At 35.7% G+C, this 26,865-nt stretch overlaps 1 protein-coding gene and 1 long non-coding RNA gene across 4 annotated transcripts in view; one reads left to right on the forward strand and one right to left on the reverse strand.

Annotated features, from left to right (window-relative positions):
- Positions 1-4,946: 4,946 nt before the first annotated feature.
- Positions 4,947-26,865, reverse strand: part of LOC101893017 (glutamyl aminopeptidase) — a 52,984-nt gene continuing 31,065 nt past the window's right edge. Inside the window, exons 1-11 of one of the 3 annotated variants that reach the window (XM_011293600.3) lie at positions 11,835-12,237; positions 10,618-11,212; positions 10,364-10,511; positions 8,645-9,086; positions 8,489-8,586; positions 8,135-8,424; positions 7,932-8,075; positions 7,784-7,869; positions 6,145-6,550; positions 5,798-6,076; positions 4,947-5,738 (exon numbers count right to left, since the gene is read on the reverse strand). In XM_011293600.3, coding sequence (XP_011291902.2) covers positions 5,336-5,738; positions 5,798-6,076; positions 6,145-6,550; positions 7,784-7,869; positions 7,932-8,075; positions 8,135-8,424; positions 8,489-8,586; positions 8,645-9,086; positions 10,364-10,511; positions 10,618-11,212; positions 11,835-12,075 — 3,132 coding nt within the window. In that variant the 5' untranslated portion in view covers positions 12,076-12,237 and the 3' untranslated portion in view covers positions 4,947-5,335. Of the gene's footprint in view, positions 5,739-5,797; positions 6,077-6,144; positions 6,551-7,783; positions 7,870-7,931; positions 8,076-8,134; positions 8,425-8,488; positions 8,587-8,644; positions 9,087-10,363; positions 10,512-10,617; positions 11,360-11,834; positions 12,238-26,865 lie in introns of those variants that run through there. The other 2 variants (XM_059125502.1, XM_011293601.3) reach the window with 2 other exon arrangements.
- The window catches only part of LOC131803796 (uncharacterized), a 50,392-nt gene continuing 36,267 nt past the window's right edge, over positions 12,741-26,865 (forward strand). Inside the window, exons 1-2 of the long non-coding RNA XR_009342775.1 lie at positions 12,741-12,844; positions 22,238-22,328. This is a non-coding gene — a long non-coding RNA (uncharacterized LOC131803796). The remainder of the gene's footprint in view (positions 12,845-22,237; positions 22,329-26,865) is intronic.

Here is a 26,865-nt window from a genome sequence, read left to right on the forward strand (position 1 = left end):
GGTCGAATTAATACGATGTGCAAATTTTAAATCAAATATGTAATTTTCATTAATATATTTCTTTTTTTTTTTAAATGTTGACAAGCTATTACAAAAGTAAGTATTTCTTATAAGAAACGTAAGGTATATCAATTCTACTTTGAAAGTGAACAGACAGCGTCCCTGCAAAACATGAAAACAATCAGCTGATTGGTCAAAACAAAGAAATATATACAGCAAAAGAGAGAGAGAGAGAGAGAGCACAGATTGTATTCCAAAAAGTAGAGCGAAAGAGCATTTCTGTCGCCGCGCATTTCAACAGCAAACAAACGAAAATAAATAGAGCAGAAATGGCAGCAGAAACAATTTCAAAAAAAAAGAATCGCATATGGCTGAAAAAACAAAAATCCGTAGTGAAATAAAGGACCAACTATAAAAATAATTGGCTTAACTCTAGTTTAGTAAAAACTCTTCCATTTTTTCCAGAGGTAGGTATTTTTACCCAGATCCTGGGAAACTAGTTTTTCTTGGGGGACGGACAAGGGACCCCCAGACGTTTTACCAGAAAGTCCGGGTTCAAGACCCGGGCTGGACCAGCTTTAATATATTGGGCAAGTGGATCCGAAAAAAAAGTTTCCCGGAATCAAGGTAAAAATACCTACCTCTGGAAAAAAATTTCTAAAAAATCGAAGAGTTTTTACTAAACTAGAGTTGTTCCAAATAATTTTATTTTTTATGAAAGTAAAATAAACTTTTATAGTTAAGGAATCCCGGAATCTTGACCTTGAAAGATTGTTTTTTTGATCGTGCCAATGACGCAGGAAAAAGCTTCCTCAGTGGTGGAAAACTTATTCCTACTGGTGGAAAACTTATTTTTAATAGAACCAATTATAAAATGGCTGTCGATTTTGCCAACATATTTATGTATACCCTCAGCCAGTATTCGATTATTTTAATATATTTTGACTTCTGTTATGATTATTCAAATTATTGATCCTCTATGGAGTAGGAGTATGGAATGAGCCAATATTGAGAAGGAGTGGACCGGTATATCCCATCTTCACACCAGACTTTGGGTTAATGAAAATATTTTTATGTATGTAATTCGAAGAGAACCGGAAGCTTATTTCGGAATTTCTGATTGTTTTGGTTATTCAAAACGTTGACCCTTTGTGGGGGAGGTACCAGAAGGAATGGCGCAATGTCTACCATGTTCAGATGTGCCAAATCTAAATCGAATTCGATGTTAATTTCGGGTTTTATGAGCTTAATCAATATTCAAAATGTCGACCTTTTGTGGAGGAGGGACCAGAAGGAGTGGACCGATATATTCCATCTTAACACCAGATCTTGGGTTTATGAAAATATTGGGATGTGTGAAATTTTAAGACAATCGAACACTTACATCACATTTTGTAAGAGTTGTAATTATTCAAAATTTTGACCCTTTGTGGGGGAGGTACTTGATGGAGGAGACTGATATTGTCCATTTTCACACCTGACCTAGAACTAATGCAAATATTAGGATGCAAAGTTGGAACAAAATCGAATTATCCTTTCTCTTTCTGTGCAGTAAATTATTTTCTTTACAAATGTTGACATTTTGTGGGGGTGGTACCAGAAGGAATGGACCGATATTGCCCATCTCCGAAATCGATCTAAGTTTGATAGTAATATTACGAAGTACCAAGTTTGGATTAAATCGGATACTCCCTTCGAGAGTTATCGTGCGTGCACCACCCAGACAGATGGACGACATCGCTAAAACGACACCAAATGTCCTGAAACGTATTTAATCCAAAGAAAAGAAGGCTGGATCTATTTAGACCATGTTCTGACAAAGGAGATAAAAACCATTACGAACTCTAAATACCGAATATGAAGCAACTACATTTGAAATATGACTTAAATCTTTAAAATACCGAATATCGGAGGTACAATAGTATGGGGGGCTAGAAGAATACATGAAACTTTATAGACAATGCTCTGCCACCGGTGGTAAAACCCATTACAAGCTCTAAAAAAATTGTTACTTAAAATTGTCCAAATGCCGGATATCGGGAGATATCATTACATGAAGTCTATACGAAAACGTTGACCGACATGGTCCAAAAAGTCTACGAACGACCCGCTTATTTGCGATATGGCGGGACTGATGACAATACAATGTGCGAAAGTTGTCCATGTGGATTTTTGGAAGAAATGGAAAGGGAAAAGTATGGGTCCAATTTGATATTTATTAATGGCAATATGGATCGTAATCAGCATAAGACCATTTTGGAACAAAACCCGCAGACATCAGTCGATAAATTAGAGCCAAACTATTCTTTTTCATATGTGGTATTCTTATGTAGCCCTCCAGGGAAGCCACCCTAATAAATATGTGTACATCCAATAGCGATAAATTGTAATGCATTCGCCTTTCTTGGTTGGAGTATCTTAAAAATATTGACTCCTTCAATTTGAAAGACAAACAACTTTGGCATTGAGGAAACCAACAAAATAACAACAACAAACACAATTTTTTTGTCTAAACTTCCGAAAAGCTTTTATCCAAGTCTTCGCAGGCATTAGCGGGAATGTTTGTAACACCCATACATGTGTGTGGATATGTATGTATGTACGCCTCAGAGTTAGGATAAACATTGAATATCAACCGCACCCATAATTTCATTTCCCAATTTTTGTTTGGTTTTCTTTTTGGTGTTGCTGATATTATTTTACACAAATTTCAAGTCAATATTTAGCGCGTAGTAACGTGTGTCCTTGAAAGAATTTGGTAAAATTGTAAGTCAACAATGTTGCTTAAATTACTTTTCAGTTCTCCTCTGGCCCAGACAGTCAGCCTGCCTTGGTAGCCATCCTGCCAAAGCAACAAAGCAACACGCACGCACACACACACTCATATCATATTATAAAATATAGCATCGTACATTATTTATTTATAATAGGACGGAAACACGAGTTGGCGAAGGATGTTATTTTTTAGGGGGATATTCGATAGAAATTAGAAATGTATTTTTTGAAATGAAATATATTCTTATCCTAGACATTCAGAAATTTCATCTCTAATGAAGTTATTATTTATTTGTCAATTTAATAAATGTATTATTCATTGTTTGCGGAAGTAAAAATGAATTTTTCGGAAACCAAAATGATTTGTCTTGAAATTGAGGGCAAAATGCGAAAACATGTCATACTCGTTATGGCAAATAAATATACTATGAAGCTTCGTCTTTTTTCTTGCCACATTTGGGTGTTTATAATTTATAATGGTGTCTTCATTAAGGCTGTAAGACTAACTAGAGGACAGTATGAAGAAGTAAAAAGGCAGCTAAGTTCGACCGGAGCGAACTTTTTATACGCTCCACCATTTGGAAGGAAATTTAAATTTTCAAAAAAAAAAAGTAATAAAAAAATAAAAATAAAAAAATCCGCCGAAAAATACCGCTCAAATAAAAACCTTTATATGAAAGCTATACAAAGACGTGGTGCTACATAGGTAATTTTTTGTCATAGGCTGTAGCAACGATTCCGAACTTTAAATACGACATCATCATCAAAATACCGAATAAAGAGAGGTACCATTGTATGGAGGCTATATAAAGACGTAGACCTACACAGACAATTTTCTGTCTTAGACAGTAGTATCCATTTCAAACTTCAAATACCAAATTTGAAACAATTCTGGTAAATAATGTCGCTAAAATCATCAAAATACCGAATATCGGGAGGTACCGTTATATGGGGGCTATACGAAGACGTGAACCTGAACATTCCATTTTCTGTGATAGGCTGTAGTATTCATTACGAAATTCAAATACCAAATTTGAAAAAGTCCCGGTAAATAACGTCGCTAAAGTCATCAAAATACCGAATTTCGAGTGGTACCGTTATATGGCGGCTATACGAAGACTTGGATCTGCACAGACAATTTTCTGTCATAGGCTGTAACTTCCATTAGGAACTTCAAATGCCAAATTTGATACAATTCCGGGAATAATGTCGCTAATATCATCAAAAAACCGAATAAAGGGAGGTACTATTCTATGGAGTCTATAGAAAGACATAGACCCGCACAGACAATGTTCTGTCATAGGCTGTAGTATCCATTACGAACTTCAAATACGAAATGTGAAACATTTGTGGTAAATAATGTCGCTTAAATCACTAAAATACCGAATATTGGGAGGTGCCGTTATATGGCGGCTATACGAAGACTTGGATCTGCACAGACAATTTTCTGTCATAGGCTGTAACTTCCATTAGGAACTTCAAATGCCAAATTTGATACAATTCCGGGAATAATGTCGCTAATATCATCAAAAAACCGAATAAAGGGAGGTACTATTCTATGGAGTCTATAGAAAGACATAGACCCGCACAGACAATGTTCTATCACAGGCTGTAGTATCCATTACGATCTTCAAATGCCAAATGTGAAACAATTCCGGTGAATAATGTCGCTTAAATCACCAAAATACCGAAAATAGTGAGGCACCCTTATATGGGGGCTATACCAAAACGTGGACCTACATGGCCCATTTTGAATACCAAAAGTCCTGCAGAGATAATATACATTTAAGTGAAATTTTATCAACCTACTTCATTTCGTTCGGAAGCTAGAGTGATTTCCACAGACGGGCGGAAGAACGGACATCACTAAGTCGATACCCTCCATACTATGGCGGATTAAGAAGAAACTGCCGGACTTGCAGAATAGCAGAAAATCAATCTTTTGATACATGGATTTATTTTATATCCTTCAAAATTGTAACACAACATTTTCCAGCATAAACTACTCAGCAAAGGTTGTTAACTGCCTAGTCCATACACGATTTTTGTACATAGCATCTCCTCTCTACGAAGGGTTACTGTCAATGCATGGTCTTCCGAAGGCATCAACGCAATAATTATAATATATTATTATAATTAAAAAATTATTTTCATTCAAAAACACTTCAATATTTAAATTTTCTTAAAATTATGCATTTATATTTTCTATATATGTATTTCTTTTAGAAAAAAAACTATATAATCCAATTAAAGCGCTATATTGGACTTAACAATTTCTAAATTTCATTATTTAAATATCATTTAAAAAAAAACTCTTTTTGTTTTTATGCAAAAAATAATAACATTACAATTATAAAATACTAATATGTAAACAATTTGGCATATGCCCGGATAGAACAACTTAGAAAGAACAAAGGAAAGCTAGTGTATAATACAAAACAAGAGGAAGTTAGAGAATAGAGTGGAAGAAATAGAAAATAAAATACATTTACAAAATGCTATAACAAATTTATATGCTTTGGATATCGCTTAGAGAGTGGTGGGTGGTGGTTGTGATCAATCAATTAATGCTATTCACGGTGGTCACATCGATTTCCGTATTTTGTTCGGCCAGCCATTTACGTACTTGTTCCTGATTCTCTTCCAACCATTTCTTATTGTTCTTGACATTTTCCAACGCCTCCTTGCGGGCGGCAGTACCAGCACCAGCTTCAGGATATTTCGTAAAGAAAGCTTCCATTTCATCCAATTTGGTTTGCGAGGCAAAACGGGAGGTAATCGAGGGAATCATACGGCCCAAATAACGTTCATTAATGCCAAAACGTTCAACCAAACGTGGCCAGTTTTCGCGTACATAATCCCAGACCAAGGCTTGGCCAATACGATTCTGGGCAATATACTGCAGACAGGTGAAGTAATCTTGGCCACGTACATAGTTTTCATTCCAGGCCAGATTGATATAACTATTGAAAAAAATAAATTTTAAAATTGTGTTCCTAATCAGAATTTTCTTTATGTTTACCGTTGCAAAATCCAGGGTTCCTTGATGGCAGCCAAGGCTTCCATTAACTTGATTTTCTCTTGGGCATCTTGTTCGGCCACAAACAAATCCCAGACTTGATTCCAGCTTTGTTCATTGCCAATACTTTGCATGCCATAATAGTAAACAGTTGAACGAATATCAGGATTTGGTCTTTCCGAGGGATTTGCCAACCATTCCGTGAAACGTTTGCCAGCTTCGTCCAGGGCTTCGGGAACACCATAACCACAGGCAGCATTGAGCACAGTAACACGCAAAAGACTATACAAATTACAAGAACAATTAAATAATTCATTCATCCAGTATTGAAAAAAAAACGAAAATCTTACTTTTGCAAATGATCATCGTTGACATTCCATGTAACAGCGGGATAGACATTTTTCAACAGCTGACGGCCATAATCGACAAAGTCACGATATAAATCGGTGAAATACAACAAATTCTTAATGGCACTCAGGCGTGAGGCACCCACATTCCAGGGTACATAGTCTAATTCATTTTCCAGATATTTACTCAAATCCAAAGCAATGCTATATTCCAATTGTCCGGCATCGGCCAGGGCAAAGGCATCATTAATCAAATGAGCACGATCGGAGGCACTGAAATCACCACGGCTTGTTTTAAGGGTATCAATCAGGGATTGCCACATTTCGGTGGGATAGTTGACACGATAATAACCAATTTGATCCTTGTTGAATTTGATCCATTTCACTTCGGCCGGAGTGGTGACAGTGACTGTAAATAAACAATTAAGAAATTAATAAAAATAAGTTAAAAAGCTGTAAGTTCGGCCGGACCGAACTTTGAATACCCTCCAGCAATTTGGCAATTTTCAAAAAAAAATAAAATCCGTTAAAAATTCTTTTAATATGTTAAAAATACCGAATGAACCTGTTAATTTAGGATCTATGCGACCACATGGTCCTGCGTAGGTCCAAAAAATCTGTGAATAATGTCGATATACAAAGACGTCGACCTACACAGACATTTTTTTTCTTAGGCCGTAGTGCCCATTACGAACTTCAAATACGAAATTGAAACAATTCCGGAGAATAATATCGCTAAAATCATCAAAATACCGAATATCGGCAGGGTTATACGAAGACGTGGACCTGCACAGACAATTTTCTGTCATAGGCTGTATTATCTATTACGAACTTCAAATACAAAATTTGAAACAATTCCGATGAATAATGTCGCTAAAATCTTTAAAATAACGAATATCAGGAGGTGCCGTTATATGGGGACTATACGAAGACATGAACCTACACAGACAATTTTTTGTCTTAGGCCGTAGTGTCCATTACGAACTTTAAATGCCAAATTTGAAGCAATTCCGGTAAATAATGTCGCTAAAATCATAAAAATGCCGAATACCGGGAGGTACCATTATATGGGGGCTATACGAAGACGTGGACCTGCACAGACAATTTTCTGTCATAGGCTGTAGTATCCATTACAGACTTCAAATACCAAATTTGAAACATTTCCAATGAAAAATGTCGCGAAAATCATCAAATAACCGAAAATAGGGAGGTGCCATTATATGGGGGCTATACCAAAACGTGGACCTACATGGCCCATTTTCAATACCAAAAGTCCTACAGACATAATAATCATTTGAGTAAAATTTTATCAACCTACTTCATTTCGTGCGAAAGATAAAGACGGACGGACATCGGAATTTTATGTAGATCAAGAATATATGTACTTTGTGGGGTCTAAAATGTATATTTCGAGGTTTTACAAACGGCGGAACGACAAACTTAATATACCCTCCATACTATGGTGGAGGGTATAATAAATTTTAAGAAATTTAATGAAGTAGATCCTTTTGGAAGATAGTTGAACTTAATCATTTGATTGCAAATATGGTAGATTGTTCAAATTTTTAAATTATTTTCTTTATGCAAAGTTGCAGGACAAATTTTGGTTTTAAAAAAATTAGTATACGATCCCCAAACTCACCTTCATTGTCATTATAATTGAAAATTGTGCGCTGAACTTCGGAATTGGAGCTTGTGAAATAGGTAATGGGAATAGACCAGTGGTAGCTGTAAGAAAAACAATAAAAATCGTAAAACATATTTCTGCACATTGTTTTCAAAAACCCTACTTGAATGGCGAATCCGTATAGCTGCCTTTGTAATCTTCTGGATTGGCAAAGAATCTCTTTTGGGTCAAGGTATACGAGTTGCCATTACGTTTAACCTCCACAACGGGTAAGCCCATTTGTTCGGTAAAGGTTTGCATAATCAATCTAAAATACAATTTCGAAATTAATTTTAAAATTCTATAAAACAGACGGGGTTTTCTTACTTCACATCAAAATCAAAGTTCAAGGCTTCAACTTCAGTTAGGAAATCATTGGTTTCGGCATTCGAGAAGTAGAATCTATTCAAATAATTGGTGGTGGCATTACGGAATTTCTCGGCACCAACTAAATCTTCCAGCATGCGTATAACAGAGGCTCCCTTTGAATAGGTAATACTATCGAATAGCTCAGTAATTTGATTGGGACTTTCCACGGTTTGTACAATGGGATGAGAAGCCAATGTGGCATCCAATTTCATGACACCATGTAAATCGGCAATAAGGAATTGTGATAGCTATAAGACACAAAAGAAAATATGAAATATGTTTAAAAATAAAAGGATATATCATTGAGCCTACCATATCCCAGTCAGGATGGATATGAGCTACACCCTTGTATTCAATGTAACTGGCAAAACCTTCATTCAACCACAAATCATTCCACCATTTCATGGTAACTGAAAGGAAACAAAAAAATATATACCAAAAAAAAATAAAATCTTTTTTAAAACTTACCCAAATTACCAAACCACATGTGAGCCAATTCATGAGCCACCACAGTTGCAACACGTTGCTGGTTTGCACTTGAGCTAATAGTTTTGTCATACAACAAAGCCGTTTCCCTGTATGTTACCAAACCCCAATGTTCCATGGCACCGGAAACGAAATCGGGTATGGCAGCCATATCAAGTTTTGGCAAAGGATATGAAATATTGAAATATTCAATATAGTATTCAGTTATGCCTACACCAACACTCAAGGCATAATCAACTTTATCCACTTGAGCCGGTGTAGCAAAGACACGCATCTTAAAGCTGGGAACATTTGCAATAACACCTTTTACATCTTTCTCTTTGAATGCGAAGTCCGATACAATGAAACAAGCCAAATATGTACTCATCGGTTCACTTTCGGCGAAATGTACTTCGGTCAGGCCGTTGCCAATGTCTTCTTCATGCTGTGTGGGGGGAGGAAAATAAATAAAAGAATATGAATTAGATAAAATTATTGTTGATTTTAATTAGTTAAAAATTTTGTAAAAAGTATCGAAATTTTATCCAAGGCGATTTGATACGAATATTGTATATATTCTCAATAAAAATAGTTCTCATAGAAAGATACAAAGAACATATTCTCTACGAGACAGACTTTAATTGCTTTTAATGTACAGTAGAACCCCAACTTGCGTCGTTAATAGGGACCGGAGAATCGCGACGCAACTCAAAACGACGCACCTTTTCTATCCTTGCTCAGTGGCATTATTCGCTTAAATAATCATGTATTCATATTGGAAGAAGGGACTCCATTTTAACCAATAAGGGATTTCTTGTTTAGATTAGAGTGGTGCGACAATTTCAGCTAATTGATTTTTTTTTATCACTGTCTCTGTTGCAAATTGTTCTTACTGTTGTAGGGGCTATTCTCTGGTTTTTGAAAAGCGACGCAAGTCGGGGCTCTAGCGTACTTCAGCATTTAAAGATTGAAAATGTCTATATTGTTATTCTCTGCCTAAAAGTATGCTAAATAAATTTTTATACTGTTTGTATAATGTTTACATTTTTACAATCTTTCCAATAATAAGGATAGAAAAATGCATTTGGAGGGTACCATATAGTCGTCCAACTGCATTTTTCTATTCTAAGAATGTGCTTCACGCTACAAATGTATGTGCATCTATGAGGCTGACAGTAGATTAAAGCAAAGTGGCAAAATATGGAAGCATTTCTAAATACGAAAAATAATGTGATTATAATTTGGGCAACTGCCTGGTTGTATATGATGTTGATGTTATCGGATGCATATCACGGCGTTGCTACAGCTCAATTCGTATCGTATTTGATTCAGATATAGGCTGTTCAGGATGCCTTGTTCTAAATATAATTAATATCTGATTGCCATTAAGATGTTGAGACGTATTAAATATACATTTTGGGACCTATTTGGAAGCTAATTGTCGGCTAATTTCCTTTATAAATCCTCTTAATAAGTTTCGTCCTCAAAGATACCCATATCTTGGTTGGGTTATAGCGGCAAAGATAACCGTGTTTTAGTTACAACCTTCACTTTACATGTACCCCAATACGGTATGGGTTTAAAAATCAAAAGCATAAATAAACTGCCTTATCTGACGTTTCTACTCCAGTATTGTTCCTTAAGTAGATAGCTCCTTATCTAACTTTTTGAATATCATTTATATTAGATAATCATTTATTCAGTTATTTAACGAAAACTTACCTCAACATTCATGTTGGAAAGAGCATGATAACCATCTCCAGTTGGTCTGACCACAGTGATGGCAAACATGGCCTTCATGTCGGGTTCATCGAAACAGGGGAAGGCTTGGCGGGCATAGGTGGGTTCGAACTTGGATGTGGCAATTGATCTGTGAAGAAAAACATAAATGTATTGATTAACATGTTCTGTAATAACAACACAACAACTATTCTATATGGCAAAAGCATTTCTATATACATATATCATAAATATACCTCTTCTCATTTTTCTTCTTATCCAAATAAGAACTTTGATAAAAGCCCACAATACGATCGACCAGAGAACCATTAAATGCCAATTGTAGTGAATAATTGCCCACCTCAAGGGGCTCTGCAAATTCTGTTACCCAATATTGAAACTCGGGATGTTCAAATGTCAGCGTTGGCGTAAGCGATTTCAATGGCTGCAAGTCTTCGCCTAGCTGTTGTACTTCTTTGGTTTCCACAGTCAACAGTTTCGAATGCAAAGGTATAAATGATATGGGTTTTAATACTTCCAGTCTTATGGTTACATTGCCCGTAAATGTTTTATTCTTTAAATCTGGCTGCAGTCTTAAATTGTATTTGTGTGGCCGCAACTCGCGGGGCAGACGAAATGATAGTTGGTGCAACACCTTTGAGGCGGTCATAATTCGGGGAGCCAGTGTGGTTTTGTTGAAGCGTATGACTTTCGATGGAGGTGGTGATGGGGTTTGTGTCTGCTGGTCTGTGGGACGAAAACGCAAAATGGGTTTGGTGGATAGTGGTATGCCGCCGTTTTCGTAGCCCAGTTGACCGTCAGCTTTCAGAATGGTGTCGTTGTAGGAGAAATCTATTTGATGAACAGGTTATTAAAGGCACGTCACAAATCTGTCTTTTGTTCTTTGCTCCCAATAGGAATTGATGAATGGGTAAATGATACAAAGGTATGTTATATATCTACTGCGGGAACAACTTGAGGGTTAAATAGTTTAAACAATTAAGCAAACAAAGTAAACTACCGGTTGCATAAAATGCATATCCAGAAAAGTTCAAATTAACTATTCACTTAATGGAAATATGCACTCAATGGAACTATATGTCAACATTGAAGCAACAGAAGGTATTCTTTCTGACTACTTTTACTGGCATTGCCTTTTGATACAATTTAACCGTTAGCTTTGAATTTATTGTATTTTTAACATCTTATTTTCAAGGCCATAAGAGATATGGTGTTGCCATATATGAAATTTATGCCACACCTTTTTCTTCTAATGCCACACATTGTCAATTGCCATGACAGGAGAGAGAAAATAACCATAAACTAATTTTTTAACAAAAATATTCAATGTATGGCCTCTCATTGAGTAAATTACTTACACATTACCTTTGTAAAATTTCTTACTACCCATCCCCATCAATTCCAATTGGATAAAGCAAACAAAACAGCATTTTCATCTCCCAAAAAAACAAACCTGTCTTATGCCTCTCAATAACAATATTTCGGCCCACATAGACAAGGGCACCCAACAGGAATACACACAACACCAACAGAAATATACAAAAGCCGGCCAATGTCAGCACAGCATTGCTTGGCTTTCGATGTAAATGATGTGAATCCTTCATTCGATGATGATGTTCGTCCGTGGACAGCGATGAACGCGGTCTTATTGGTATGGGTATTTTTGGTTGATGTTGTTGCTGTGGCGGGTACATTTTGGCGGACAATTGGCGTTTGTCGCGCGCCTTTACAACACTGGCAAAATGCACTTTGATCTGACAATGCTGTAGCGTTTTTTGTGTGGTGTTGATGTGAAGCTTTCTTCTGTTACGATGCTGTTGTTGTTAACATTTGTTTGTTTGACAATATTTTTTTCGTTAGATTTTAGTAATTTTTACGCAGGATTTTGTGAAGTTTATTAAGTTTTCTTCTTCTATAATTGTAATATATTTCGTTTTGGTGATTTGTGAATAATAAACATGCGGAATATTTTAGTGTTTAGTCGAAAGACAATGGCTATAAAATCAGATTCTAAACAAAGGCAGTTGCTGTCGGAACATTTGAAGATGTGCGATGTGTGGTATTTTTTTTGTGTTTTGTGGTTAATATTATATAATGTTTTGAATTTTTCTTATATAACAGGAATCATTTATATGTTTGGCCTAATATTGCTGCTGAAATCAAAAGGCAAGTCCCAGCATTGGAAACTTATTATTTCCCCTTTTGGCAAATGAAGTCAGGTGCACCGTATCGTATCCCTGCGATTATGTACCCATCAATCCTGCAACCTGCTTCCGTTGACTGCATTTTTGGAAATGGCAAGGCCACTTTCTTTTTTTATCAAAGCAGGGCTTACGACTCATAATGAAATGTGGAAAGGATTTAGCACTCACGAAAGTCTCCAGCACTCCGGATGGATATACCAGCGCTGAAGTCAAATAATCGTTCGAACAAACTTCCCATAAATTGAGAACCTTTTGCTAGGTAAGTACATCTTTATTTAATCTGTAACTGGGTTGGAATGAGAAATTTACATATTTTTATACCCTACAACACTATGTGTTAGGGGTATTATAAGTTTGATTGGGCCAAAAATTATGTAACACCTCGAAATATTGGTTTCCCACATAGGAAAGTATATATGGATCTTCCTAGCTCGCCGAGTTGAGTCGATCTAGCTATGTATGTCCGTCCGTCCGTCTGTCCGTCTGTCCATATTAATTTGTAATCACTCTACAGGTCGCAATTATGGCCCGATCTTCACGAAATTTAGAATGGAGGTGGGGCTATGGTCAGAATAGAACCCTATTTCTTTTGGAGATGATCGCATAATATTTAGGGGTCGAAATGGACCAAAAACTGAAAAAATGTCGGATTTTTCAGTAGCTATACAGGTCGCAATTATAGACCAATCGACGCGGAACTTCGCATGTAACTAGAGTTTAGGGCGGGGAAGAAGCCTACCAATTTGGGTGGTCATCGGATAATATTTAGCGGGTAAAATAGACCATATCTTTTGTGTTGAAAAAATTCAAAACTTTTTATTAAACCGCGAATATTTTAAATCCCGGCAAAATCACAAAGTCATGACAAGGTTACTTCTCATCCTTACATTGATGTTAACATCCAACAAAACGGATATATAGCAAAATATGTGCGATATATATGTCTATCAAAGAAGATATGCATGAAAGATCTCATATATTTCGAGAACGGCTGAACTGATTTCGACAGTTCTCATTAATTCAGAATGGCCTCTTGGCAGGAAAGAAAATACGTCTAAAAAAATCGCATAAAAATATCTCTCTAAAGATGAAAATATTGATTTTGTAAAATTTTCTCATATTTTTTCAATTTTGTCATATTTTTGTCATATTTTCATTTTGAATTAAACATTTGGTAATATTTCTACAGCTAACAGAACTAAGTATTTAGGATATCAGGATATCATATACAGATCGCATTTATGGCCCGATCCTTACGAAATTTTGCATGGGGATAAGATGAGGGTCAGAATAGAAGCCTACTCTTTTTGGAGATGATCGCCATATATTTAGGGGTTGAAATGGACCAAAAAGCTGCAAAACTGTCGGCAGGTCGTAATTATCGCCCGATCCTCACGCACATTTAAAAGGGGGTTACCGGACACTGCAAAAGCCAAGCAGTTTTGGATGGCCATCCAAATATATTCAATGTGTGAAATAGTTTGCCAACTTTTGTAGACAAAATACGAAAATGTTCATTCCAGAGACTTTTTCGAGAATTCACAAATACAGGAAAGACGCACTTCTATTTCGTTAACGCTGATTTCGTTGAGGAATATAGTCAAATGCCTGTATCTCATATAGATGCGTTTCAGTCAAAAACCAATAATAAATGTTAATCTTTTGCCACTTCTAAGAAATTATAGGTCTTTGAGAAATATTGGTTCCAGACCTAGGAAGACCATTTCCAATAAATTGGAAATGAGCAAATTAGTTTAAGTTGCTATTATTCGAAAATTAGAGAACGAAACCAGATGGTTTTCTTTTATAATTTGTCACAATATCTTGTGGAATTCTTCTGAGTATCTCGCCTATATAAACAGTATCGCTTATTATAGTGTTGTAGGGTATTCAACGGTCGCCCCCGCTCCACTGTAGCCTTTGCTTACTTGTTTTACCCTTAAATTTGAAATTAGGAATTCCCAGTAAACAATATTTCCTAGAAGAAACAAATGATTAACAAATATGTATATAGACCACGGAACGGAAATATCGTATGTCTTTTCAAAGGCCATTTGAAAACAGTTCCGTGTAATGATATCAAAAGGCGACTAGTTCGTTCAATCAGCACCAAGACTCCATCTTCCGACGAAACTCGTTCTGTACCTCTGTTCGAACGTTCTCCCCACTCTTGTTTATTGTAATATATCCGGTACATCCCCAACGAAAATCAAACTCAGTTAAGGCCAATTGAAAATATCGATTCACATCTTCTGTGACGATTTTATACAGCCCTCAGACAAAAATGCCATCCACTATTGGGAATAACGGTTTTAGGGCCAATGGCTCTTCCTGAAACCAGCCATCCCAACCTGGTACGTTGTAAATTTTTTTATTAAACTTAGATTGACTTCGAAAAATGTCGATCGACTCATGCAGATTCCTCTTCCACTGAAATGCAAACACAGTTCAGGTCAATTGAAAATATCGATTCACATCTTCTGTTACCTCCCGTAAATACGACTTCAATTTTGAAAAAAAAAAAAAAAAAAAAACGTAAAACCAATGATACTATTTTTCAAATGCATAATGGAAATAACAGTTTAATACTTTAGGTTTCTTAGGACCAAATCCGTTACAGAGCATTTTGATTCAATCTAAGGGTATCTGTCTGACTGGCTGGCTAGTGCGCACGATAATTCTCGAAGTGATTACCGATTTAATACAAAATTTGTACATCGTAATATTATTATCAAACTTTTAGTTAAACTTAGATTGACTTCGAAAGTGGGAAAAAATGTCGGTTCACTCATTTCGGTATTTTCTTTCACAGAAATTCAAGCTCAGTTAAGGCCAATTGAAAGTATCGATTCTCATCTTCTGTTACCTCTCGTAAATAAGACTTCAATTTGGGATACCAATTTCCCACTGCCTCATCGAAATAATGTTTTTATACCCTAGGTCTTTTTGGCCCCAATCCGATTCCGAACATTTGATTTTGTTCTAGGACTGTAAATCCGTTCATATACCTAGCTGTTGCGCACGATAAATCTCAAAGGGATCATCCCTTTTAGTATAAACTTGGTACATCGTAATATTATTATCAAACTTAGATCGAGTTTGGAGATGGGCAATATTGGTACGTTATTTCTGGTACCCAATCCACAAAAGGGCCACATTTTCACAGAAAATATTTTTTTTATAGAGTAAGTAAAGATATTTTAAATCTGTGCTAATTTTACAAATCCTAATATCTTTATCAGTTAGGTCAAGTGCCAAAATGGACAAAATCGACCCATTCCATTATGTACCTCCCCCACCAAGGGTCAAGATCCAGAAATCCTTGCCTCCGAGCGTTTAAGAAACACTGCTCAATGACAACATCATCCCGATATGTCTAGTGGAATGGAATATATTGGTCTACTACCTCTGGTACCTCGCTTGAATAACAAAACCACTATATCTAGTATCTCTCGCACATTTCAATATTTTCCATAAATGATTATGATATATTTTTTAAATTGAAGGAAGTAGTTGATATAGTTCAAATATGGCACCATGTAGTATTAATATCAGATTTAGGTCAGATACGAAATGGACAATATTGGCCCACTCCTTTGGAATGTGGCTCAAAAAGGGTCTAAAGTTTGAATTGTCATAACGCAAGTCAAAGCATATTAGATAAACGATTGGCCGACCTATACATTTGTTGGCAAACCCGATTAATACTTCTTGTAATTTTTAAAATAATTGAGTAAGGTTTTCAAAACCTAATCATGTTTTTAGAATATTTATCACGGACCAATGCAATACATTTTTTGGATATTTTTTACAACGTCTTTAAACTTGTGGACTTTGTTAGAACATTTCAGACATCCTGGTAAAAAATCGTATAATTATTATTTAGGAACTTTTTATTGAAAAGTTTAAGAACCTTTTCAAGAACAAAATCAAAAAAAATTGCATCTACATGTTGTATTAGAGTCCATATGAATATTATTTATCAGCAAACGAATTATTCATATTTGATGTTTCACATTTTTAGTATATTTGAAATAATCAAGGTCGTTGACATGCAATTCGTTGACATTCACTGAGAATTTTATGCATATGCAAACTTTTGCGCATCTCTTGTTTTCAAAAATTTAGCTTAAAGTTAAAACAACTTTAAATCCTAAATATAAAATACGACATATAATTAAACCTTATTACGAAATACGATAATAAAAATGTTAGTGACTTTCGAAAAAAGTTACAGTCATAAATTGTAAATCGCGATCATGTCGAAAGTGACAGTACCAAACGAAAATTGAATAATATTTTTTTGTAACAAACAATTGAAATAATTACAAACAAAAAATAATAACAACTCGATATTGATATCAGTTATTAAGCAACAATCAAAAAAAAAAAACGGCAGGCACGCATTTGCATTTATTTTAATTTGCAGGCAATTCAATACTTCCGCTGCCAGATAAATTACAATTTTTCGATTATAAAATTTTGTATTTTTTTACAACTTTGAAAAGTTATTCACTTTTTTTATGACAACAAATACAAATTTGAAACCATAAAAACGACGTTAAAATACATAAATCAATTGCAGGCCTAATAATGGCGAGTTTCGTGGTAGTGGACATGAATGATTTACGGTGCATGGGAATGATTTCAAGCGGAGAGAGAATGCCAATATTGAAATGATTTTAGGATCTTTGATTTGGTCTCCATTTAATATAAATCTAATACTGTATCAATTTTGCCAAATTTAAACAAGCTTAGAGAATATGGAAAAGGATACATGATATCCACATTGGCCTCAACAGTGAGCATTAATATGTGCTCAGAAAGCCCTGATACTCTATGACGACGAATGCGAAAGAAAAAGACAATTCAAACATGTAAAGTAGTTGCAGTAGGTTTTGCCGACAGATTTATACCCTCAGCCAATGTTCGATTATTTAAAAATATTTTGACGTCTGTTATGATTATTCGAACTGTTGACTATCTATAGAGTATCGGATGAAATCGAATATTAATTTCGCGTTTTATGAGCTTTATGGATATCCAAAATTTTGGCCCCTTGTGAGGGAGGTACCAGCAGGAGTGAACCAATATGCCCCATAGCATATCTTAATCTAGTAGAAATAATGGGATGTGTGAAATTTGATGAGAACCAGATGCTTATATCGGATTTTATGATCGTTTTTGTTATTCAAAACTTTGACCCTTTGTGGGGGAGGTACCTGAGAAAATCGTCCGATCTCTACCGTCTTTATAACATATCTTGTGTTGATGAAATCATTGATATGTACGAAGTCTGGACAGAATCGGATGTTAAATTCGTGTTTTATGAGCTATATTAATATTCAAAATTTTGACTCTTTGTGGGGGAGGTACCAGAAGGAGTGAGCCGTTATATCCCATTTTCACACCAGATCTTGGGTTAATAAAAATATTGTGATGTGTGTAATTTGAAGAGAACCGGGTGCTTATTTTTGATTTTATGATCGTTTTAGTTATTCAAAACTTTGACCCTTTGTGGCGGAGGCACCAGTAGGAATGGTCCGATCTCTACCAACCTTATAACAGATCTTGTGTTGATGGAAATATTGAAATTTTTAATGAAATCAGATGTTAATTTCGTGTTTTATGAGCTTCATGAATATTCAAAATGTTGACCCCTTGTGGAGGAGGTACCAGATGGAGTGAACCGATATACCCCATATCCACAGCAGCTCGTATTCTAGTACAAATAATGGAATGTGTGAAATATGAAGAGAACCAGGTGCTTATTTCCGATTTTATGATCCTTTTGGTTATTCAAAACGTTGACCCTTTGTGGCGGAGGTACCAGAAGGAATGGTCCGATCTCTGCCATCTTTATAATAGATATTGTGCTGATGGAAATATTGAGATGTGCCAAGTGTGAATGAATTCGGATGTTAATTCCGTGTATTATGAGCTTCATGGATATTCAAAATTTTGACCCTTTGTGGGGAAGGTATCAGAAGGAGTGGACCGATATTTTCCATCTTCACACCACACCTTGGTTTAATACAAATACTGTGATGTGTGCAGTTTAAAGACAAGCAGACAGTTATATCGCATTTTATAAGAGTTATAATTATTCAAAATGTTGACCCTTTGTGGGGGAGGTACTTGATGGAGCGAACCGATATTGTCCATTTTCGCACCTGACCTAGAACTGATGAAAATATTAGGATTTGCAGAGTTGGTGAAAAATCGGATTATCCTTTCTCTTTTTTGCATTCCCTTTCGTACAGACACAGGCCCTAAATTTGCTAGAATGCCACCTTTCATTTTTTTACGATTTTTTTCTATAATTATTTTCCTTTCTAAAAATTGCCAACATTCTATGGAAAGTAAACCCACATTTTTTTAAACAATTAACTTACATTTAATCGTTTTTGTTATTAACATTTTAGCCAAGTTTAGTTTTCCTCTTTTTCATTTGGGAAATAAAAACGCATAACAAAACGACCACCAGAACCAACAATAATGGGAAAACACATACCATTTGAAATGGAAAGAAAGAAAAGTCAAAGCACAAAATGTAAGTGCAGAAATGTCGAACCAAATGACCGATTGTTGCTGAGGTTATGGTGTTATCTTAGCAAAAACAAAAACACACAAACTCGTTTGAGTTATGGCCAAGTTAAGCTGATTTGTAACACGACTCTTTTTGGATGATGTCGTTATGCTATTTCTTGTTGGTGTTGTTGTTGTTATTTGTGACGATGTCTTGTCTCAATTCACTTTCTATGGTCAATGCGAACGAACCGAACGTACATAGATAGCTATGTACATACATATGTTGATGAAATGAAAACAACAGCATTTATCTAAAGCCGCAGATAATTGTAACAAGTCAACATCACAACAACAACAAACAAATTTTACACCCAATCCCATGTGTAATTAGTGTGTGTAAACACATAGCTCTTTGGCCCCCGATGTGTAATCCCCTTCGAACCAACGAATTTGATTTGCTCGTTGGAGGCTTCATCAACAAGCTCTGGCGGTTTGACATCATTTGTTGTGAACATTAATGTAGAGTTTGTGTTTGGAAGTCAATCAAGGTTGTTGCCTTGCATTCGATGTTGTTGCCTCTGAGAATTTGATATGCGACGAGTGATGGGGGTAGTTATTGGTAATTTTCGTGGTATTGTATCCTAAGAGCTGATCAATTTTGTTTTGAACAAAATTATTTAAATGTTGCATCAAAAGATGGGCAATTGTTTAAACTAATTTTAAAAGAGTTATAAGAAAATGTGTTAGAGTAAACAAATGTTTTCCGTTTTTTATACCCTGAGAGAGGGTATATATCAACTGAGACGGCCAAAACGTGCCTTATCGAAATAAGGGTTTTTGACCCTAGGTCTCTTTGAACCAAATCCATTTCAGGACATTTGGAGTCAATCTACCGTCTGTCTGTCTGTCAGGCTGGTGAGCACGATAACTCTCGAATGGAGTTTCCGATTTGATCCAAACTGGGTACAACGTAATATTATTATCAAACTTAGATTTCGAAGATGGGCAATAAAGGATAAACCGATTTTGCTCCAAGTGTGGGAATCCTAATATTTACATCAGTGCTAGATCAGGTGCGAAAATGGATAATATCAGTACACTTCTTCTGGTACCTCCCCCACAAAGGGTCAAAATTTTGAATAATTTTAACGCTTATAAAATATGATGTTAGAGTTCAATTGTCTTAGAATTACAAACATCTTAATATTTTTATTAACCCAAGAACTGGTGTGAAGGTGGAATGTATCGGTCCACTCCTTCTGGTACCACCCCCACAAAGGGTAATCATTTTCAAAGAAAATAATTTACTGCATAGAAAGAAAAATGATAATCCTATTTTGATCCAACTTTGCAAATCCTAAAATTTGCATCAGTGCCAGGTCAGGTGAGAAAATGGACAATATCGGTCCACTCCTTCAAGTACCTCCCCCACAAAGGATCAACATTTTAAATAATTGTATCTCTTATAAAATGTGATGTCCAATTGTCTTAAAATTACAAACATTTTAATATTTTTATTAACCCAAAGTCTGGGTGGGAAGGTGGGATGTATCGGTCCACTCTTCCTGGTACCTCACCCACAAAGAGTCATCATTTTCAAAGAATATAATTTACTGCATAGAAAGAAAAAAAAAGATAATCCGATTTTGATCCAACTTTGCAAATCCTAATATTTGCATCAGTGCTAGGTCCGGTGAGAAAATGGAAAATATCGGTCCACTCCATCTAGTATCTCCCCCTCAAAGGGTCAAATTTTTGAGTATTCATTGAGCTCATAAAACGCGAAATTAACATCCGATTCCATTCACACTTGACACATCTCAATATTTCCATCAACACAAGATCTGTTATAAAGGTAGTAGAGATCTGACCTTTTCTTCTAGTACAGCGACCCAAACAATTTTGAAAAATTGTATCTCTCATGAAATGTGAAATAAGCATCTGATTCATTCTAAACTTCACGCATTCCATTTTTTTTATTTACATAAGATAATAGTAGTTATCGGTCCCCTCCTTCTGGTACCTCCTTCAAAAAGGGGTCAAAATTTTGAATAACATAAAGCTCTTAAAAGCGAAATAAGCATTCGATTCTGTTTAAATTTCACAAATCTCAATATTTCTACTAACAAAAGATCTGGTGTAAAGATGGGATTTATCGGCCCACTCCTTCTAGCGCCTCCACCATAACAGGTCAAAATTTTTAATAATTATATTTCTTATAAAATTAAATTCAAATTTCGCATATCTCAATATTTTTACCAACAGATGATCTGGTGTGCAAATAATAGATATCGCCCTACCCTTTTTGGTACCTCTCCCACAAAGGGTCAGCATTTTTAATACTTGTATTTCTCATAACTTACTCAAACAAATCGGCTATTCTTTTCAAATTTGGTATATCTACATAATTTCCTCAACCAGAGATTTGATTAGAACATGGAACTTATCGCCTCACTCCTTCTCGTGCTCCCCTCCGCAAGAGGTTAAAATTAAAATTTACAATTTTTTTCCACAAATTTGGGAATAGATGTCTGATTTTCTTCAACATTTTCACTTTCCGATATTTTTATCAGCATTAGATGATGTGAATTACTTTGACCGACTATATCTGGTACCACACGCATATTTCAACATTTTCCACAAATTTCCATAAAAATATCTCATATGAAGTGAAGAAAGTAGTAGCAGTAATCCAAATCAGACTTAGTTCAGATGAAAAGTGGTTCGGTATCCCCCCCATAAGCGGTCAATATTTTGAATAATCCCAATGTCATTCAAAATATATTTGAATTAACAGTTATAGGCTAAGGGTACACATCTGTAGGCTATACCTGGAAGCTCACTCATATTTCAAAAATTTCCAAAAATTATCACTCAATGGTGAAGGTAGTAATAGTAGTCCATATCAGAGTTAGTTCAGATGAAAAGTAGATAGTATTGGTCCACTTCTTTCGTATCTCGTAAAGAGTCAATATTTTGAATAATCCAAATGCCATTCAAACCATTAAGAAACAGACGTAGGCTGAGGGTAATATTTGTAGGCAAATACTTTTTACCTTATTTTTATCTTCTTTGATTGTATCTCTAACTTATTTTCTTTGTTTATATTTTAAAAATTTAGGAAGTGTCTTGCTGAATCGATAGTAGATCTGGCGAAATTATTCTTATCCTTGCAGAAGAAACTTCAAATGAATTTAATTGCAAGTCTCCCGGTAAGTTAACATTTTGTATTCATTATTGGTATTTTATATAAAGTGGAGTTTTTTTTCACACCATTATTTGATTTGTATACATAACATCTTCATTTCCTTAATATATCCTTCGAAAATAGCTTCCTAAAACCAAAAACAATGTACCCATTTTCTTAAACTGGAAAAAATTGTAGGGAAATATTTTTCCCGCTTGACGCATGAACAATACATGACACCGTGTGAATTCAATTTGGATGCATGATCGCCTAACTTGGTTACAGAAAAAAACCGGTGAGAGAAACTGAAAACCATTGAAACAGCATGACCATCATCAGCATCAACATCACCGTCACCACCAACAGTAACTGTCAATTAATGTGTCAAATCTTTACATTACAAATGAGAAACGCAAAATGAAAAAAAAAAACAAAACATTGCAACGGCATACCGCCAAAAGCTGTCATAATTTTTTGTGTATTTGAGAAATTTAAATTTGAAAAGCCAATACCCGCCCCTCCTTTTAAAATCAAAGTGGTTTTGTAGGCGAATTTGTCTGTGTAATGATTTATGTACGTATATACTCTGGTGGATGAGAGGTCTTTGATACCGCTGGCATAAACTTGTACTAGATCGATGTTGTTGGTGTTACACGCACACACATACACACAAGTTTACTCACACCTGTAATTATTTACTTGGTATATGCCCCCATATAAGTATGTACAACCACTGCATATTACAACAGCAAAAACAACATCATTGGCATCATACAAAACGCTGTAATATACCAGCTACATACATACGTAGATAGCTGTGACTGGCAGATCCATCGTAATCGATGCAAGAATGACTGCCTGCCAGCGAGAATGGTTGAATGGAATGGATTTGTGTCATTATTACCATTGTCATTAAAGTTGCACTTTGCCGTTTTCTCATACCCGCAGAGACAGACGAGTTCAACTGTGTTACAAACATCTCGACATAGGTATCTGAAAGTCATCACAGTGGATTTGTAATGTCTCAAATCGCTTTATCGATTGAATTGAAATAGATGTGTTTAAATATCAATGAAATCCGCATTGCTATGCGAAGTTATATTTCTGGTATTATAAACTTGAATTCTTAATACCAGAAATACCTCCGCCAAATTTTAAAAATATTAAATTCATTTTATATTAAATGTTGAACATCCGTAATTGGAAAATTACAGCGACTGAGTGTCAACACAAGATATATTTACGAAATTTTTAAAACCTTAGGGGTTTGAGAAACTCTTTTCAAAATTCTCTCCCAATTTAAAAAAAAGTACCCTGAACACAGGTATTTTGAGGTTTTCGATACATTTTAAATTTTCATATCGGATTCCAATGTGTTATAAAAAGCATGTCAAATAGTATCAGTCGGTTTTGCCGACAGATATATACCCCCAGCCTTGACTTATAATTATTCAAACTCTTGACTCTTTACGAGGGAGGTTCCGAAGCAGTTGGCCTATATTTCGCATCTGACCTAAGATTGATAAAAATATTACAACTTGACAGATTTGGACTATACCGACTACCTCCTGTACATTATATGAGATATATGTACATTTTCGGAAAATGTGGAAACATGCATGAGGTAACATATATAGCGGATCGAAGTACTCCATTTTCATACTTCATATAATACAGATAAAAATATTGATATCTGCAAAATTTTAAGGATAACGAACATTTATATCCAATTTTATGCGAAATAACAATTTCAGATAAATTACATATTCATATTCATTGAGAGAGATACAGGGTGAGATGAAAAAACTGCAACCAACTTCAGACTGTTGTCAACTCTACGCCACTTGTCCGACAGCTGTTAAAATTATTCCAGTGATAGCTCATTAAATTGTTTACAAGCGTACGAAAACATTTTGGTGAGAATTTTCCAGAAAAAAGTTATTGGTGATGAAATTCAAGCGTGATAGTGTGATTTCTTTATATTTGGCTGGAAAACCACAAGTGGCTATCGCTAGAGCACTCCAGCATTTAAAAGTGAATAAATCTTTTGTGTCTCGTACCATCGATCGTTACCGTGATTGTACCATTGCTCGGTACCCGACATCAAGGAAGTGGACGGAAGAAAACAGCAACATCAGCAGAAATGGTTCGAAAAGTAAAGAAGCGACTTGATCGAAATCCGCGTCGCAGTGGCTGGAAAATGGCTTGTGAGCTGAACATATCGGGGTAAAGCCATTGAAATTCCAAAAGTGCAAGAAATTACACCGCAACAGAAAGAAAATTGACTCAATAGAGCTAAAGAGTTGCTTCGCTTGACCGAAAGTTGTGAATTGCCAAATTTAGTATTCTCCGATGAGAAAACATTCGTTGTCCAGCAGATTGTAAACAAACTAAATGATTGTGTTTACTTGCCAAAGAGGTCAGCTGAAAATGTGCAAAAGCGCCGTCAATGGTGATGGCGTGGGCCGCCCTAAACGGCCGATGATCGCTCTCCGCTAGTATTAATCGACCGTGGCATTAAAATAAATGCCGAATATTATCGCGAAAATATCCTGGAGGGTGTATTAAAGACTTCGGCACGAAAACTTTTTGTCCGCAGACCTCAGCACGCTCCACCCAAGAATGGTTACAAAATGAGATGACTCGCTTCATTTCCAGCGCTCAATGACCACCAAAATCTCCGGATACCAATCCGTTGGACTATTGTGTCTGGATTGTTTTGGAAAGCAAGGTTGGCACTAATAAATACCAAAGTGTCGATCACCTCAAGCAAGCGCTTTGCCGGGAATGGGCCAATATTCCGCAGAGCAACATTCGGGCAGCGTGTGGCGGTTTCAAGGCCATAATTCGTGCCAAAAGTGGCCAATTCGAACAAATCTAAACTTATTAAAAAATTTTATGCTATTTCCGACATTTTTTGTCTTCATTAAATAAAATTTTAAAAAAATATATGAGGTACCTGATAGAATGGACCGAATATCCCATTTCCACACCATACCTTGGGTTAATAAAAATATTGTGATGTGTGTAATTTGAAGAGAAGCATATGCTTATTTCCGATTTTATGGTTGTTTGTTTATTCAAAACTTTGACCCTTTGTGGGGAGGTACCAGAAGATCTCTACCATCTTTACAACAGATCTTGTGTTAATGGAAATATTGAGATGTACTAAGTGTGAATGGAATAGGATGCTAATTTCGTGTTTTATGAGCTGCATGGATATTCAAAATGTTGACGCTTTGTGGGTACCAGAAAAAGTACGCCGATATATCCTATCTTCACAAATTATCTTGTGTTAGTAGATATAATGGGATACGTGAATTTTGAAATTTATTTCGGATTTGATGATCGTGATGTGCCAAGTCTGAGTGGAATCGGATGTTCATTTCCTGTTTTATGAGGTTCATGAATATTCAAAATTTGACCTTTTGTGGGGGAAGTACTTGAAGGAGTGGATATATATATTGTCCATTTCCGTACTTGACCTAGCACTAATGCAAATATTTGGATTTTTTTCTTTCTGTGCAGTAAATTATTTTCTTTGAAAATGTTGACATTTTGTGGGGAGGTACCAGATGTATATTCCGCATCTCCGAACTCGATCTAATATTCACAATAATATTACGATGTACCAAGCGCACCAGCCACGGACAGACGGAAATCGCTAGATCGACTCCAAATGTCCTAAAACGGATTTGGTGCAAAGAAACCTAGGGTCTAAAACCGTTATTTCCATGATGCACATTTTGGCCGTAACAAATGATATATATCCTCTGTAGCCATATGTTGAGGGTATAAAAAGATGATGTGTTAGCTGACATTAGATATTTCGATCATAAAATTTGGCAAAATCATTTTGTCAATAAAATAATCTGGAATTGCGATTCGACTTTACATAGTAGCTGTCTTGCAAGCAGTAAACGTGGTTGTAAGTGAAGGAGATTGTGTGTGAGAGGGTTGTGCCTCATTGAAATATTAGGTATGGACCCCAAGTTTCTATGGACGAAATCTCTGTCAGGACATTTGTCTGTGCCTTTTAAAGCAAGTATCCGAATTTTTTGAATTAGAACGAGTTCGAATAGGCGTCATATCGACCCCCACACAGAGGACCAAAAATTCTGTAAACATTTTCTTATTTTCATTCCACTTTGCATTATACGCTGCAGCCTGCAGATAAACATGAATCACACTCTCATGACGACGTGGACGACGATGATGATGATGTGATATGGTTTCATTTTTCAAATGCATAAATATTTGCTACAAACATTTTTGATATTGTAATATTTTTATGTTCGACTTTTTTGTAGCTGTAATGCTTTGATGCAACGTCAGGCCAACACCCGTTCGCTCACTTACTGTGGTAAATATGCAATTGCTTCTTTATGATGCGTTTGCGTATGCATGAATAATCGCTCCATCGCTGTTTGAACTGTGTTAGCCTGGCATCATCATCCGTTAGTGCCGCATCTGACAGAAGAGCTTTCGTACCCTGTGGGGCATCACAGTCAATTATGGAAATTATTATTTGTTGGAGGCATCAAACGACAACAACAATGACT

Source organism: Musca domestica, unplaced genomic scaffold (assembly GCF_030504385.1).
Source record: "Musca domestica strain aabys unplaced genomic scaffold, Musca_domestica.polishedcontigs.V.1.1 33, whole genome shotgun sequence".
Lineage (NCBI taxonomy): Eukaryota > Metazoa > Arthropoda > Insecta > Diptera > Muscidae > Musca > Musca domestica.